At 55.1% G+C, this 17,137-nt stretch overlaps 1 protein-coding gene across 3 annotated transcripts in view; it reads right to left on the reverse strand.

Annotated features, from left to right (window-relative positions):
• Positions 1-6,866: 6,866 nt before the first annotated feature.
• The window catches only part of SLC6A6 (solute carrier family 6 member 6), an 84,200-nt gene continuing 73,929 nt past the window's right edge, over positions 6,867-17,137 (reverse strand). For all 3 annotated transcript variants that reach the window (XM_055557935.1, XM_055557934.1, XM_055557936.1), the window contains 5 exons: positions 16,074-16,211; positions 14,999-15,101; positions 14,318-14,418; positions 13,043-13,213; positions 6,867-10,723 (listed from right to left, as the gene is read on the reverse strand). In XM_055557935.1, coding sequence (XP_055413910.1) covers positions 10,583-10,723; positions 13,043-13,213; positions 14,318-14,418; positions 14,999-15,101; positions 16,074-16,211 — 654 coding nt within the window. In that variant the 3' untranslated portion in view covers positions 6,867-10,582. The remainder of the gene's footprint in view (positions 10,724-13,042; positions 13,214-14,317; positions 14,419-14,998; positions 15,102-16,073; positions 16,212-17,137) is intronic.

A 17,137-nucleotide genomic window follows, 5' to 3' on the forward strand; every position in this document is an offset into this window, starting at 1 on the left:
CTGCAGTGATTTTGGAGCCCAAGAAAATAAAGTCTCTCACTGTTTCCATCGTTTCCCCATCTATTTGCCATGAAGTGATGGGACTGGATGCCATGATCTTAGTTTTTTGAACGTTGAACTTTAAACCAACTTTTTCATTGTCTTCTTTCACTTTCATCAAGAGGCTTATTCATTCTTCACTTTCTGCCATAAAGGTGGTGTCATCTGCATATCTGAGGTTATTGATACTTCTCCCGGCAATCTTGATTCCAGCTTGTGCTTCCTCCAGCCCAGCGTTTCACATGATGTACTCTGCATATAAGTTAAATAAGCAGGGTGACAATATACAGCCTTGACGTATTCCTTTTCTGACTTGGAACCGGTCTGTTGTTCCATGTCCAGTTCTAACTGTTGGCTCCTGACCTGCATACATGATATACAGAGTACATCATGCAAAATGCTGGGCTGGATGAAACACAAGTTGGAATCAAGATTGCCAGGAGGAATAGCAATAACCTCGGATATGCAGATGATACCATCCTAATGGCAGAAAGCAAAGAATTAAGGAGTCTCTTGGTGAAGGTGAAAAAGGAGAGTGAAAAAGCTGGCTTAAAACTCAGCGTTCATAAAACTAAGAGCATGGCATCCAGTCCCATCACTTGATTGCAAATAGATGGGGACACAATGGAAATAGTGACAGACTATTTTGGGGGGCTCCAAAATCACTGCAGATGGTAACTACAGCCATGAAATTAAGATGTTTGCTCCTTGGAAGAAAAGCTATGATCAAGCTAGACAGCATATTAAAAAGCAGAGACGTTACTTTGCCGAAAAAGGTCCATCTAGTGAAAGCTATGGTTTTTCCAGTGGTCATGTATGGATGCGAGAGTTGGACCATAAAGAAGGCTGAGGGCCGAAGAATTGATGCTTTTGAACTGTGGTGTTGGAGAAGACTCTTGAGAGTCCCTTGGACTGCAAGGAGATTAACCCTGAATATTCACTAGAAGGACTGATGCTGAAGTTGACGCTCCAACCCTTTGGTCACCTGATGCCAAGAGCCAACTCAACGGAAAAGACTCTGATGCTGGGAAAGATTGAAGGCAAGAGGAGAAGGGGATGACAAAGGATGAGATGGTTGGATGGCATCACTGACTCAAGGGACTTGAGTTTGAGTGAACTCTGGGAGATGGTGATGGACAGGGAAGCCTGGCGTGCTGTGATTCATGGGGTAACAAAGAGTTGGGCCCGACTGAGCGACTGAACACCAACACTATACATATAACAGATAATCAACAGTGTTCTAGTAAATAAGTCTAGGAATTAAATTCAGTGTCATGTAATAACCTATAATGAAATGAATCTAAAGAAGAATATCTGTATCTATTGTGTATATATCTGAATTAGTCTGTGTACCACAGAAACTCACATAATGTTCTAAGTGAAGTATACGTCGGCTTAAATAAGAGGGACTCACCTGGCGGTCTGGTGGTTAAGACTCCACCTTCTGGTGTAGGGCCTGCCAGTTCTGTCCGTGGTCATGGAGGTAAGAGCCCACAGGGCTCACAAATGACCAAAACATAAAACGGAAACAATATTGTAACAAACTCAGTAAAGACTTTAAAAATGGTCCACATCAAAAAAAAATATCTTCAAGAAAAAAATGAAGAAGGAACATCCTAGCCTGGCAAGAGTCATCTTTATTTTGGATCTTGTCACAGCTCACCTGCTCTTGAGTAATTTGTGAACTCAAAAAGTAGTAACGTACTTGGGCTTCCTTGGTGGCTCAGCAGGTGAGGAGTCTGCCTGCAATGCAGGAGACACAAGAGACGTGGGTTCGATCCCTGGGTCTGGAAGATCCCCTGGAGGCGGGCACGGCAACCTATTCTTGCCTGGAGAATCCCATGGACAGAGGAGCCTGATGGACTACAGACTGGTGGGTCACAAAGACTCAGACACAGATAGCAACTAAGCTCACACACACAGCCTCATTCTCCCACCTGGGCGGACAGCACAAACGAGACAGATGAAGGCCTGTGTGCGTGCGGGAGGCTCATATCCTCACAGAAGACAGTTTACCAGTGAGTGGGCCACCAATGATTCCATGTGTGCGTGCGGGAGGCTCATATCCTCACAGAAGACAGTTTACCAGTGAGTGGGCCACCAATGATTCCAAGAGGGACGGGGGCCCTGGAGGCTGGAACAACAGAGGGTCAAAGGGTAAAGTGACCAGGGGGGTTTTAGCTCAGGGGGCAGGAAGGTGACATTTATGCTCGCATCTGGAGGAACAGTGTCCAGGCAGAGGACACAGCAAGTGCAAGGACCCCCAGGTGGACAGAGCCCGGTGGGCCAGGAAGAGAAAGCAGGCCAGGGAGGGGTGCGGGGCTGGAGGTGGCAGGGCGCAGTAGAGAGGCTTGGCTGGGGACTGCGGATTTTATCCCGTGTGCAGGGGGAGCCACTGATGCGGATGAGCAGTGGGTCTGCTGTACGGAGCCCCTTTCGCCTGGGGGTGGGGGCCCAGGGACGCCCCCAAGTCTCTCCCGGGCCGCCAGGGCAGGAGGAGCCCAGGGGCAGTGTGGACCTGGCTGGGGGAACCACGGCTCTGCGTGGGCATCACGCCATCAGCTCCGCAGGATGGTGTGAGCCCCACATCTGGGAGGGGAGCAGGCAGGCCCTGGGTCACACCAGGCGCGTTTGCGTGGCTGGACCAGCGTGGCTGGGGGGCCAGATGTGTGCTCAGAGCACTGCTGTTCTCCCTAGTGTTAGGGGGGACAGGCTAGGGGCACATCTAAGATGGGAAGGAGGTGTGGATTGGACCGGCAAGACGGAGAAGGGGCACTGGTCCCACAGCCTGGCTGCGAGCCCAGCACCGTCTGAGTCCTCTGCAAGGCTCCTTCTAACAGATGGAGAGGTCTACCTCGTTCTCGGACTGGAAGACTCAGTTTTGTTAAGATGACCAAGCCGCCCAAGGCAATCTGCGGAGGCAGGGTGGTTCTGTTCAGTCGCTCAGTCGTATCTGACTCTTTGTGACCCCATGGACTGCAGCACGCCAGGCCTGCCTGTCCATCACCAACTCCCAGAGTCCACCCAAACCCATGTCCATTGAGTTGGTGATGCCATCCAACCATCTCATCCTCTGTCGTCCCCTTCTCCTCCTGCCCTCCATCTTTCCCAGCATCAGGGTCTTTTCAAATGAGTCAGCTCTTCGCATCAGGTGCCCAAAGTATTGGAGTTTCAGCTTCAACATCAGTCCTTCCAATGAACACCCAGGACTGATCTCCTTTAAGATGGACTGGTTGGATCTCCTTGCAGTCCAAGGGACTCTCAGGAGTTTTCTCCAATGCCACAGTTCAAAAGAGTTAGGGCAATTCCTTTCAAATTCCCAATGGCGTTTTTCACAGAACAAGAAAAACCGCTTTTTTTTCTTTTTTTCCAGTTTGTATAGAAACACAAAAGACCCACACAAGTTAGCCAGAGCAATCTTGGGAAAGAACGGGTCAGGAGGGAGGAATCAAGCTCCCTGACCTCAGGCGGTTCTACAAAGCTACAGTCTCAAAACACAAGAGCAGTGGCACAGAAAACACACCCGACGATCAACAGGACAGGCTGGAAAGCCCAGCGATCAACCCGCACACTTTCGGCCAGCTAACGCACACCAGAGGAGGCAAGAACACATAGGGTTAGAGCATTCTCTAACACCATATATAGAAATAAACTCAAAATGGAGTACAGACCTAAAAATAAGACCATATACTATAAAACTCCTAGAGGAAAACATCAGCCTAACACTCTGACATAAGCCGCAGCAGTGTAGTTTTGGGTCCATCTCCTAGAGTAATAGAGATAAAAACGAACATAAATAATGAGACCTAACATAAATAATGAGACCTAATCCAACTTAAGAGCTTTCGTACGGCAAAGGAAATTGTAAACAAACAAACAAAGACAACCTATGGGCCGGGAGAAAATATTTGCAAACGATGTGAGTGACAAGGAATTAATTAATTAATTTCCAAAATATACAAACAGCTCATACAGTTTAATATGGGGGAAAAAACACATCCAATCAATCTTAGCATAAAACATAGTTATTTCTCCAAAGAAGACAGATGGCCAACAGGCATATGAAAAGATGGTCAACATCCTTAATTGTCAGACAGAAATGCAAATCCAAACTACAGTCAGCTATCACCTAACACCAATCAAAGTGGCCATTGTTCAAAAGTCCAGGGACTTCCCTGGTGGCTCAGCGATTGGGAATCTGCCTTGCAATGCAGCGGATGCAGGTTCCATCCCTGATCAGGAAACTAAGACCCCGCAGGCCACGGGGCACCCGAGCCCACGCAACGCCAGAGCCTGTGCGACCAGCCAACTACGGAGCAGTGTGGACCCCACGTGCCTCAACCTCCGTGCCTGTGTCCCGCCAACACCGGGCCTGCAGACGCTGCAGCCCACGCACCGCAAAGAAAGATCCCACAGGATGCAATGAAGACTCCCCAAAAAAGCTTTGTTTTTTTAAAGTCTACAGATAATAAATGCGGGAAAGTGTGTGGAGAAAAGGGAACCTTCCATAAAAAGAATGAAATAATATCATTGGCAACAATGTGAATGGACCTAGAGACTAGAGAAAGACAAACAGCCGATGATATCACTTATTTGTGGAATAATGAGAATACAAATGAAGTTATTTACAGAACAGAAATCGACTCACAGACACAGAAAACAAAGTTAATGGTTACAAAAGGGGATGAGGGGATGAATTAGGAGTTTGAGATTAACAAATAACATACACACCGATATATAAAATAAACAAGGACCTACTGTATAGAACTGGAGAAGGGAATGGCTACCCACTCCAGTATTCATGCCTGGAGAATCCCAGGGACAGGGGAACCTGACGAGCTGCAGTCCATGGGGCCATGGAGAGTCGGACACGCCTGAATGACTAACACGCATTGCATAGCACAGGGAACTGTACTCAGTACCTTGTGATAACCTGCAATGGAAAAGAATCAGAAAAAGCAAGCATGTGTGCATAACTGAATCACGTTGCTTTATACTTGAAACACAACGCTGCGAATTAACAATTTGTTGTTGTTCAGTCGCTAAGTCGTGTCCAACTCTTTTGCGACACCTCTGTCCGTGGGATTTCCCAGGCAAGTATACTGGAGCGGGTGGCCATGTCCTCCTCCAGGGGATCCTCCCCACCCCAGGATGGAACCTCTGTCTCCTGCATTGCAGATGGACTGTACCATACCACTGAGCCACCTAAAGAAAAAAAAAATTCCCTTCCAGATTCTCCCAACGGCCTTGGAAGCGGCTGCATCGTCACGCCAGCAACAGAAAGGGGTGACTGGAGGCAGAGAGGTTACGGAGTTTACACAGGTAGTCAGGGATGGACCAGGACACAAACACAGGCCACGTGGTTAGGTGCCCAGAAGGGGCGGGGAGGGAGGTTTTACTCCAGCCTTGTGTCTGTGTCAGGAGTTAGGGAGAAAGGTTGTTTTTTGGGTTTCGCTTTTTGTTTTGGTCTCAGGAGTGGGAGGAAAGACCCCTCAAGCCCCCTGACCTCGCACACCCACAAAGGTGGCTGGGCCAGTGGGCGTGAGTGCTGCCCCAGATTCCCCTGCCCCGTGACCCCAGGGCAGCCCAGATGTTCCCTGCCCCATGACCCCAGGGCAGCAAGCCGGTCTCCCCGTCTCAGTTCTCCCATCTGTACCAGTGGGCTGGGCTCACAGTTCCTGAGCCCAACCGCGGCAACGCCAACCCTGACCTCGGGGTCCTGACGGCTGTCCCTTCTGAGGGCCCAGTGTCCGGGGCCCGTCCCGGCGGGGCTGGTCTCTCACCAGCCACCCTGCGTTCAGCGCCCCCGGGCTGTGGCGATCAGAGCCTGACCAGGGTGTTAGTGTGGGGTGGTGCCTGGTGCCAGCGCGTGGTGGGCAGCACCTCCAATGGGCCCGTGGCGCTTTCGATCAGATGACCCCGCCCGGGCCCAGGTGATTGGCTGAGTCCTATTATTAGAAGCTGCTGAAGCCGACCAGGGATTCAGGGACTTGAGTTCCACTGCCCACACTTTCAGGGACTCCTGCGTCCTGAGGCAAACTGTCCCCTCTTGACTCTTTACTGCGGAGTCTTGCCCCACGGCCACAGAAGCAGAGCCCAGAACCAAGGTCACCTCCGAAGCGGGTGGAGCCCCTTCGTCACAGTTGCCAAAAGCCCCCCTGGGTATCACCAGCAGGCCCCCTGACTGCAAACTAGGCAGAAACGCTCACCCTGGCACTCAGCCTGTGTTGCTCTAAAGGGTTTGTCGCTCAGTCGTGTCTGACTCTTCTGTGACCCCATGGACTGTAGCCCACCAGGCTCCTCCATCCATGGGATTCTCCAGGCAAGAACACTGGAGTGGGTAGCCCTGCCCTCCTCCAGGGGATCTTCCCAACCCAGGGATCGAACCCGCATCTTCTGCATCGCAGGCAGTCTGTACCATCTGAGCCACCAGGGAAGCCCCAGCTAATCACCTAATGCCAGGAATTTTCTGTCTTGAGACTAAGAATTGGCAGCTAACCTTGCACGGGCTCTCCCTGGTCTGCTGGGGGGTCGGCCCTCTGTGGGTGCTTGCGGCGCCTTCATTATCTCTGCTGTCTGTTCTTAATAAACCCACTCCTTTCTGAAATACTCCGTGTCTGGAAATTCTTTTCCAACCAGAGCTGGGACTCCACGACATTCACCTCAGTGTCTCCAACCTGAGCAAATAACACCGCGCTCTGAGGAATGTCTCCGGGGCAGGGCTGAAAGCCCTCTGCAAATGGTAAAGAGCTTGCTAAACATACGAGAAACGGCTGCGTCAGAATGGAACCCACACGTTTCGGATTTTAAAAGGAAATTTTATTTTCATGTTATAAGGTGATTACAAACGCCTCTAAAATAAAAAAAAAAAAGCAAAGATGAATTTAAAATATTGATATACATATTTATCTAAAAAGCCAAAGAGGAAAAGAAACACCCTGCAAAATACAGGGGTTCATATCAGAAAACATTTATACACAAAAGCTTGTATACAGCGAGACTGAATTACACACCAAGGATCTTATTCAAATACAAATGCTCCTCAGAAGAGTCTCTTGTTGCTTGATATATATTTTTTTCTTTTACAAAAGTTTAAAATATCTTAAAAATAGTTTGAAGTTTCAAAAAAAGTCCTGATGAACCAGACATTTCTGGAAGGAGGCAAGGACCCACGTTCTCAGCTTTCTCTTGTGCTAAACACAGTCACAGTTGCTAGGGATTTGAAAATTAATTGGGTTAAAAAAAAAAAAATGAAGCGGACATCTCAATTTGAAGTCACATATATAATAAGATGCTTCAGCAGCCGCCCGCCCAGGGAACGCAGCAGAAGGTGTCTGCAGCGACACCCCTGGAGAGGGCGACCCTCCGGGGACCAGGGCTGCTGCTGGCTGCTGGTGTCCACGCCCCTGTCCGAGTTCTGATGCCTGAGCTTTGTGGTTTTGTGCTTGTTGGTTTTTTTGCACAGTGATATTCACGGCGTCCATGTGGACGGCCTGGTCCCCAGACCTTGGGTCTGAGAACTGGATGGGACCTCTGGCCACCTCGAGGGGGTTCCCTTGGATTCTTTCCTGGCCAGTCTCTGAGGCCTGGGGGTGGGGAGGGATGGTGGGGGGGTGGGGAGGGCTGGGAGATGCTGCTGTGCCCCTGACTGCTGTGTGGCACCTGGGGACATGGGGACAGTCTGGGTCAGGCTGAGTAGAACCCCCTCTCCCCTTACACTGCCCTCCTCCACCGTCTGGGGGACCTGGGGTGAGAATGCGGGACCAGAGGCTTTGCAGAGGGAGCTGCCCAGGGCCCAGAAACTATCCAAGGCTCTATGATGGCTACGAATGTCCCACGTGGCCTCAGGCTAGGTCCTGCCATCTCCTGCAGGATCTCCCAGGCTCCCAACGCCTGGCTCCCAGAGGCCTGCTGGGTGGGGGGCCAAGGAGGCCGGGGCTGCCTGTCCCACTGAACTGCAGCTTGGGGTCCAGCTGGCCCCTGAGGACGCTCACAGGGTCCCCGGACTCTGGGGACGGAGCATGCCCTTTGTCGTAAGGCTGGTCTTTGGTCTTCAAGGCGAACGTGCCCCTTTGCCAATGAGGGTGCTGACTGGGGGACCCAGGAAGCCCCTCCATCACTGGGGACCACAGCAATGAACAGGGCCCAGGCAGGCCCAGCTCCATGGAGCATCTCCCTGGGTAAGACTGTCCTGGGGCTCTTCCCCATTTCTGCACCCCTAGAAACATCCTTTAAGCCTCCCTCTTGCCTCCCTTCCAGATTTGGCTGCAAACATCAGAATTCCGTCCCAGGTAGAGCACGGGTGGGGGTGAAGGGGGGCTGCCCAGAGACAGGTGAACCAGAGTCGTGAGCCCCATGACAAGTTTCCTTTATGCGGAGACGTCAGAGGCACATGTCATTACACAAGGTACTCACAGAGCTGAGTTCTACGGATACACAAGAGCTAGGGGGTCAGGCAGGAGGCTCGAGACTGGGGCCAGGTGCCCCGGACCTGGTTTGGGAGAGTGGCTGACCTTCCTTCCAGGCAGGGCCTGGGAACTTGGTCTGCATGTGTCTTTGGTCTAGAATTTGGTCTGGGAATCGTAGAAGAAGGGGCCTTTTTCGGGCCATTTCCAGAATGTTGCGATTTGCCAACCATCCTGAAACGCAGTGGCCTTTCGCCGGGGACTGAGGCCCCCAAGCCCCTGCACGTGACCTGTCCCCAGTCTCTGACAGTGGTTAGTTTACTAAGGATCCATAAGACAAAGGAGAAGAGGTCACATTGCTACTCGATAAAACCAGGAAAAAACGAAAACAACACCATCGACTCAGACCCGGTGGCAACCATAAGTACACAGTGAGATGGGAACGCAGACTTGCCGACGGTTTGGAACAGGATGGGTTGCTGTTTGGCAGAGTATACGCCGTGGAGACAGGGGCCTGCGACCACACGCCAAAGATGGGAGGTTCAGAGTCCCCTCTGCCCCCTGGGAGGGCGGCACCTGAGGCCCCAGCCCTGCCCGGGGTTGGGGAGGGGGGGTCCCAGGATTCATAGAGCCCCTGCTCTGAATGCTGACCCGGACCGCGCTCCACAGCCCCCGAGGCGATCACTGCCCTTCGTGCGTGACACTGTTTCGGTTTACTTTAGACTCTGGGCTTGGAAGTGTCTGTTTAAATGGCACAGTTTAGGTCCAGATGCGGGCTGGGCGGGATTCTAAAGGTGGGGTGCCTTTCGGCCTGGTTCAGAGTGGGCTGCCCGTTTGAGGGTGCCTGCCCTGACTGAGCTTCTGCCGCGGTCCCACCTACTGCACACCTGACCCCTGCTTCTGCAGGGGAGGGGAGAAAGCGCTACGTTAGCGCTACCTCACCCAGGTGATCCGCGTGGGTTGCACCTGTGCCTGAGCTCACAGGAGAGTGTGGGGAGCACCTTGCCCCAATGACAGCTTGCTCCTGGCGCTCCCTGCTAGGCACCAGGGTGGCCCCGGGCCGGGGTCTTCAACAAGAGCCTCTGGGAGACAAGGATGAGCTGAGGGTGGAGAGAGGAGGGGAGGAGCACCCCCTCCCCCGACACCAGGCCCCCTCCCGGGCACCTGGGCACACATCCTTTGGTCCGCTGGCTCACCCCCCACCCCTCACCAATCACGCTTCTCCTACAGGCAGCTTTGAGAGATGCCAGCTGGGGGGTCAGCCAGAAGCTGATAGGAGCCCCCTTCTAAGGCAACAGACCCATCTGTGTGAGGTCTGGAGCCTTGAGACCCCCAGTTCCTGCGGGGCCAGCCTCCACTCGCTCCAGGGGACGCCCCGGGGAAGGATGCCTCTCCCTCTCGCCCTGACTGTCCACCCTCAATCCTGAAATAAAAGGGACCCTCCTGATGCAGGGGCTCCTGGCGCTCTCAGCATCAGACGTTCGCCTCTGGGTCTCCTCTGTGGACTCTGAGTCCCTTTACTTGAGGGGTTGGGTTACGGTTTGGGCACCTCTCCTGTTGGCTACGATAAGCGTCACTAGGCACCTTCCTCTCTCCAGCCCCCCGGGGTCTGGCCAGACAGCTGTTTGCTTCACTTGAACCAGGTCTGTGGGTACGACACCTTTAAAATTCCACCCAGTGTTCTGGGGGGGTGTGGGGGGCAGAACTTTCTGTCAGCTGCACAAGCACCGAAGAACTGCTTTTAAAAATGAGATCTATTGCTGGCAAGATCTATTCAAGTGGTGAAAGTGTTTGACAATCTCTATGTGTCTACATAGTTACATGTAAAAAAAATACAAAGAAAATTTTACCAAGTCCCCATAAAATACATCTAATTCCGTATGAAAGTTCTGCCTTGCCCCGGACGGCTGCCCGTGGGTTTGCTTTTTTTGTACAAAATATCCCCAAATCAAAAGGAAATACACATACACCCAACACCGCACACGCACACACACACATACACACACAGAGTAACAATTTCTGTGACAATTGAAAAAATAAACAAAACCCTAGTGCAAATATAAAGCTCTGTAAACCTGGTCCTATGAGAATCTAATGTTAGTAAACAGCAGGAGAGCAGCCTGTCCACTGGAGAGAGCTCACATCATGGTCTCCACGATGATGTGCGTGGGTTTCCTGAGCGTGTTGTTGACGGCCATGCGGGAGCTGTAGGGCATGGCCCCCTCGCGCTCCACGGCCCAGCGGTTGGGTTCCCTCGGGGTCAGCAGGTACTTGAGTCTCTGCAAAAGGAAGGGGGCAGGTGTGGGGAGGCGGGCCAGGCCCTGTGGTTTCCCTCTTCACCCCGCGTCCTGTCGGTGTGCTTGACCTTTGCCAAACCCCTGCCCTCTCTGGACCTCCCATTTTTCATCCGCTGGCAAACAGAGGCCTTAAACCAAGGTGCCCCAGGCCCTGAACGAGGGCAGAGCTTCTGGCGGGTAGCTTCCTTGGCCAAGTCCTGCTTTACACACCTGAGCGCCAGGGGACTCATGCCTCCACACTCTTTCCCCCACAGAGCTGAAATACGCTTCCTCGGGATTCTGGTCCCCGCTATCTCCCTGACTTGCAAAGCAGTTGAGTTTCTGCAGTCTGTATGCCCGAGGCTGGATGACTCTCTTGAGCCTCCCATGGCTCCTTCCCAAACTCCCCCATCTCCACAAGCTACAGGCCCTGCCCTCTCCACGTCCCCGCTGGGGGCCTGGAGACCACGCTGCCTGTGTCTGCGCTGCCCTGCCCATCAGAGAGGCCAGAGGCTGGACCACCGCCTGGCGCAGGGCAGCTGGTCCTTCCCCAGGTTGCCTGATCGCAGGATGGGTGAGGGGGAAAAAAAGCCCCTCTCAGGGCACCCAGAAAACCAAAGCAGAGCTGAGACTTGACCCAGGGCTCCCGCCACCCAGCCCACCTCCTGCCAGGTGGCCATTCAGAGGCTTCAAGAGGAAGCAGGGGTTAACAGGAAACCCTCTGTCTCGGCATCCACGTTCACCGCGGGTTTACAACAAGGCTCAAAAGCTGCTTGGTAAAAGCTACAATATTTCATTTGAAAATCCAGATCCACCTGCTCTTTAAAAACCACAAGATAGGGCAAGCCGAGGCCCACACCTCTTTGATAACCCGGGGTGGGGGGTGCGCTAGAATTGGGAGCCTGACCACCTCCTGGGATGGTGCCCGAGAGCCCGCCCCTGGTCCCCCGACACCCCAGCTGGGACGGCTGCCTGGGCCTGGGAGGAACCATGCTGGAGGCCAACACAGGTGGGTGGCGGGCGGCTGCCTTCAGAGGAGGGGGCTTCGGGGAACAGTCAGGTCGGGTCTGGGGGATGAGGATCGGATGTGACCTGGGGGGTGGACTCGAATTCCTTCTCGACACCAACCCCGCTCTGCCCAAACCTCTAAACTTGAGATGGAGCAGGATTTTAAAATTAGGCTTCCTAGGGACAGAAGGCAGTGATCTCTTGGGGCGGCTGTGAGTGCTGAGCACTCAGCACCACCATCCAATGCCTCCAAATAGCCCTTCAGCCTCTGGGTGGCAAGAGAAATTCCTGGAAATTCCTGGGGGAGGGGCTGGATCTGTCCCAGGCACATTATGTCGGTGCTTTGGTAAATGAGAGGGCTATTCAGCATTCTGGCTGAATCCTGGGGTCCTTCCTTGTGGCCTCTGAGGAAACACAATGGACCCAGTGCGGCAGGAACACCCCAGAGGCTTTCCTGGCCCAGACAGACCCCAGCCTCACGGCTTCCTCCCTGGCACACCCCTGCCTACTTCCTCTGTCTCGGGAAGGCCTGTCCCCTCCTCCCCCACCCCCCACCCCTCCCCGCCAACCCCCGACCAACGACATCTCCCCCCCACAACCAGTCCCCTGCCCACAAGGAAACTGCCCAGCCCAGGAGGGAGCCAGGGCCCCCGGACATCCTGGCTCCAGATTTTTAAGAGAATAACAATAAAAACAGCCCAGAACAAAACAGGGCTGTCCTGGAGCCAGCCCAAGCCCAAAGGTTAAGGGAAAGTCTAAGAAAAGGATTTCTTGGAAAGAGCCAGGGCCTGCAATCTCCAGGACTGTTGGAGGAATTTCAGAGAGGATGGTGGCAGGATCCGGGGGGGTGGACGGGGGAGTGGGGGGAGGAGACCCCCAGAGGCAGAGACCCTGGAGCCAGAGCTTCTGTGCGGTGCAGAGGGGGCTTCTTTCCAAGGGTCCGGCAGCAATCGGGGCCACCGGTCGGGGAAGGGGGACACCAGCGTGGGCTGGGCTCAGCCCTCCCCCCAGCTCCTGTCTCAGAAACAGCCCGGCCCCCTGCTCTGGGGGTGAAGCCCTGGCTCTCATCTTGGCATCTGAAGCCGCTGCCCCCTGGCCTGCTGCCTGGCCCCCAAAGGTGCCGCTGCTGCCCCATCTTCCCACCATGCAATCTCCTGCCCGCAGCTTCAGCCACGCCGCAGGGCCAGGGAGGGGCCTGGGGCTCAGAGAGGGCCAGCGCGGCACCCCAGGTCACATGGCAAACTGCCAGCTGGCTGGCCTTCAGCATCCTGCCCCCGGCCCAAATCCCCCAGGCTGGGGGCCCTGGGTGCTTACCACGAGGAACGGCCCTTCGGTCTGGCCGAGGCGGATGACCATGACCAACGGGACACACACCATGGAGGAGAGGGCCAGGCACCAGCCCAGCCCGATGGCCCAGGTAGGGTACCTGTAGACTTTGTTGTAGGTCAGGGGTACATACTTGACAAGAGAGAAGATAAAACATCCCTGTGGGGAGACAAGCAGCGGTTAGGGGCTTCTGGGGCTAGGGCGGGGCCCATCTGAGGGGCCCACACTCTTCCCCCTCTGCTGACAGAGCGGTTGCCCTGCTCAGAACCCCCTGCCACTCCCCAGGGCCTTCTGGACGCAAGCCCCTCCTCTGGCCAGCAATGCCTGGCCCCCTGCCCACTGCCCCCTCCTGTATGGCTACACTCCGGCTCCCTGATTCCTCCCAGCGTCTCAGCCCCCCCCACCCCGTGCCCCCTGGGACCTCTGGGCAGGCTGCTCCCGCCCATGGGACCACCTTCCCACATCTTCTCTGCATCCCAGCTGCCCACATGGCTCGAGTGGTAGAGAGACTGCCTGCCGTGTCCCTGACCACCCGGGCGGAGCTGGGCAGGACCCTCAGGGTGCCCTTAGGATGAACCACAAACACACACACGTGCGCGTATGCCCAGGTGCCAAGTCGCCTCACTTGCACCCAACTCTGTGCGACCCCACGGGCTGCAGCCCGCCAGGCTCCTCCGTCCACGGGGACTCCCCAGGCAAGGATGCTGGAGTGGGTGGCTGTGCCCTCCTCCAGGGGATTTTCCCGACCCAGGGGAAAATCGAACCCACCTCTCTTACGTCTCCTGTGTTGGCAGGCAGGTTCTTTACCACTGGCGCCATCTGGGAAGCCCGCTGGCTGCTACAGTGGCTGGCATTTTGTGAGGGGCAGTTTGTAGCTCAGGTGAAAAGAGGGCACAGCCGCTCTTGGGGGTAAAGTGACGGCCTATGCAGCCACTGCTTCTCAGCCCCACATAGGTCGGCCTCCTTGTTTAACAAATGGGGACACGGGGGCCCCACAAAAAGGGACACAGTGGCCTGGAGACAGAGATCCCTGGGGGGGATCCCCCGGCACCCGGTTCCTAAACACGGGGGACAGTCTACCCCCTGAGCTCCCCGTGGTCTGAGCGGACAGTGGCAGCCTGGCCCCTGCCCTGAGGCCCTGCTGACACGGGTTTGTCAGAGGCCAGCACTGAACTGACGCCGAGTTCCCAATGGGCGGGTGGGTGAAACCGTCGAGCCCTGGGGTAGGGACGGCTGCCCACGGCTGTGTGGAAGGACACTCACAGTACAGAGAAGCGGGGTGACCACGGCCCAGCAGTACTTCATCCAGGGCCCCGGCCGGTAGCCGATCATGTCCTCAATACCATCGTAGAAGTTATCGCTGCCTGCAAGAGTCAGAGGCAGATGGACGGTGATCCGGCGTCCCAGACATGGCATCCGCCCTGGGAACCTCACGGCAGGGGCTCAAGGGCCGTGGGGTCAGGGTGGGGCGAGGAGGAGGGGGTGTCTCCAGGGCCTCACCCAGGTGTGTGCACCTCCACACCGCACAGACCCAGCACACGTTTATCTGAAAGGATCTGATATTCATGGGTCACTGGGTAGATACTGGCCACCTCAGGCAGAGTCCCAAATCCTGCTGTGGCCATCCCAAGGACTCAAGAAGGTCAGAATGGACCTTTCCTGGACTCCAGGGGTGCTTCATCAAAGACAGACCCCTGAAAGGCCAGCTCTGTGTTTGTCAAGGCATCCGGTCACACCTTGAACCTTCAGCCTGGGGAGAAGCTTCCACATGGCTACGGTCATATTTGTGGTGAAAGGGGAGCCTGGAGAGGAAGGGCCCAGGTAGGGAACAGCCTTTGTGTTTGACTCAAAATGAAATTCCCACGAGAATTCTGTTTCTGGATCTTCTAAAGAAAGAAGCCCAAAGGGGAGACTCAAGAAAAGTAGGCCAACGTCTCTACTCACCATATATCCAGGCAATAGCAAAACATTCAAAGAACGCCACCCACAAAAGGCAGACACCGCTAGCTGCATAGTAGTCAAAGAGCTGAAACACGTACATGCCACCCTGCGGAGAGAAAGCCAGAGGAGGAGAACTTGCTACTTGGCCTCTAAGTCCCTCCATATATAAAGAGTTCTGGTCTGTCAACAAGAAATAGAAAGCCCAAGGTGGGGGGTGGAAATTGGGCAGAGGCCATGAGGACCGGATAACTGTGTTAAAAGATGCTTAGAAAGTGAAGTCGCTCAGTCGTGTCCGACTCTTTGCGACCCCATAGACTGTAGCCTACCAGGCTCCTCCATCTATGGGATTTTCCAGACATGACAAATTTAATTCAAAAAGTAAAAACTTAATTTAAAAAGACACACACAGAAAGAAACAGAAACAAAACATGTCTTTCCTAGCATAAAAACAAATGGGTTCGCTGAAGCCTGTTTCCAACGGAGGGGCTTAAAACCCCCGGTGGCCGACGAGAAGACTTCAGTGAGACCGAGCTGCTTGGCGTGTGAACCTGTGATCTGCCTTTCAGGGGGTGTTTCTTACAGACACTTCGAGAAACGCATTTGTTTTGAGTTCCGGGAAGGAACACTGGGGACGTGAAAACCTGATCTGGGGGTCGAATGCAACCCTGTGCTGGAGAGTAAGGAGAGATGGGTGGTGAGCGCTGGTGAGATGAGCCCGCGGCCCCAGCTAGGCTCACACGCTTGGCTCCCCTGCAGGCCGGCCGGAGAAGGGCCACTGCCCACAGCAGTGGGGACGGAGCTGCTGTCAAAGGGGATTTCAGCTGGAGCACCCCTTCCCTTCTCGGGAGGAGGAGGGCCGGGGGGCAGCAGGTGGCCACGGTGTTGCCAGGGTAACAGGGCAGTGGGGCGGGGCATCTGGCTGGAGGGTGGGGTCGTGAGTCACTTCCTGCTGCCCCTGGGTGGGGTGGGACCCCCCAAAGGAGGGACGACCTCAGTCGGCTGGGCCCTCTCACCTAGCCGCTGGGTGGGGCGGCAGGGAGGCGGTGTGGTCCCCTCGTGCCAGGCGGGAGCCACCTACCTCCGTCACCATGGTCAGCCCCAGCAGGTAACTGACGCAGCATATGGAGGCAATGAAGATCTCCCGGTGAAAGCCCTTCCTTAGCAAGGACGGGTGCAGGTCAACCAAGGACGTGATCTGTCCTTCCACTTCCACAAACTGGGGAGGGAAGGAGAGCCATGAGCAGCAGGCCAGCATCCCTCGGCTCAGAGAGGGGCGGGGTCACGTCCACGTCGTGGAGGGGCTCTGCGTGCTGCGTCCTGCCCCTCGGGCCGGGCCTGGCGGGCTCCGCACGGCTCTCCAGATAGTCCACGCCCCCGAGGCCCCTCCGCCCAGCACACTTGCTGACTGGTGTGTCAGCGCGGGCAACCTCCCGCTTAGGTCTGGGTTTTCCTGGGAGCCGAAGGTGCTGCACCCCTATTTCTGGGCCTTGGGCACCCAGCCGGGCCAGGTAACAGCAGCACGTGACCTGCGGGTGGTGACCCAGGCAGGTCTGGGCTTCAGTTCCCAGACTGAAGACACTCGGTAGTCTTTAACCCTGCAGGGACCGTGGGCTCCACGGGAGGATTCTGTACACGTTGCGTGCACGCCCACAGGCCCATGTGCATGAGTCCAATGCTGCCCGCGACCCCCAGAACTCATCCCTGGGCTCCCAAAGGTGATGGAAAGGCCAGTCCATAGGTAACCTTCGAGGGGGACCTCGGTCTTTCTAAACCTTCCCATCGTTGCACCCAACGATTTATCCCGGGGTGGGGGACGTTCCACATCGGTCCACAGAGCCACCTCAGCTCTCAGACGGTGTTAACCCCTTTCTGTGGATGTATATCACAAGGATCTTTGTGGCTTCACGACCTCCAGTGAAGGTGCCCCGCAGGCGGATTCCAGTCCCCGTGGCGGCCGACCTGGGCGGGACCATGCCTGTCTGTAGGCACTGCGATCTGCAGCCCAGTAGTCTAGAGGTACAGTTTGGGGTGAAAGGGCACGCTGACGCATTTTAATTGGAGTGGCCACAGCCAAACGGCTCGGCCAGCCAACACGCCCTCTGAGGCCATCAGAGTCTACTCGACATCCAAACGCTAAAACCT

The sequence above is a fragment of the Bubalus kerabau genome, chromosome 20, assembly GCF_029407905.1.
Source record: "Bubalus kerabau isolate K-KA32 ecotype Philippines breed swamp buffalo chromosome 20, PCC_UOA_SB_1v2, whole genome shotgun sequence".
Lineage (NCBI taxonomy): Eukaryota > Metazoa > Chordata > Mammalia > Artiodactyla > Bovidae > Bubalus > Bubalus kerabau.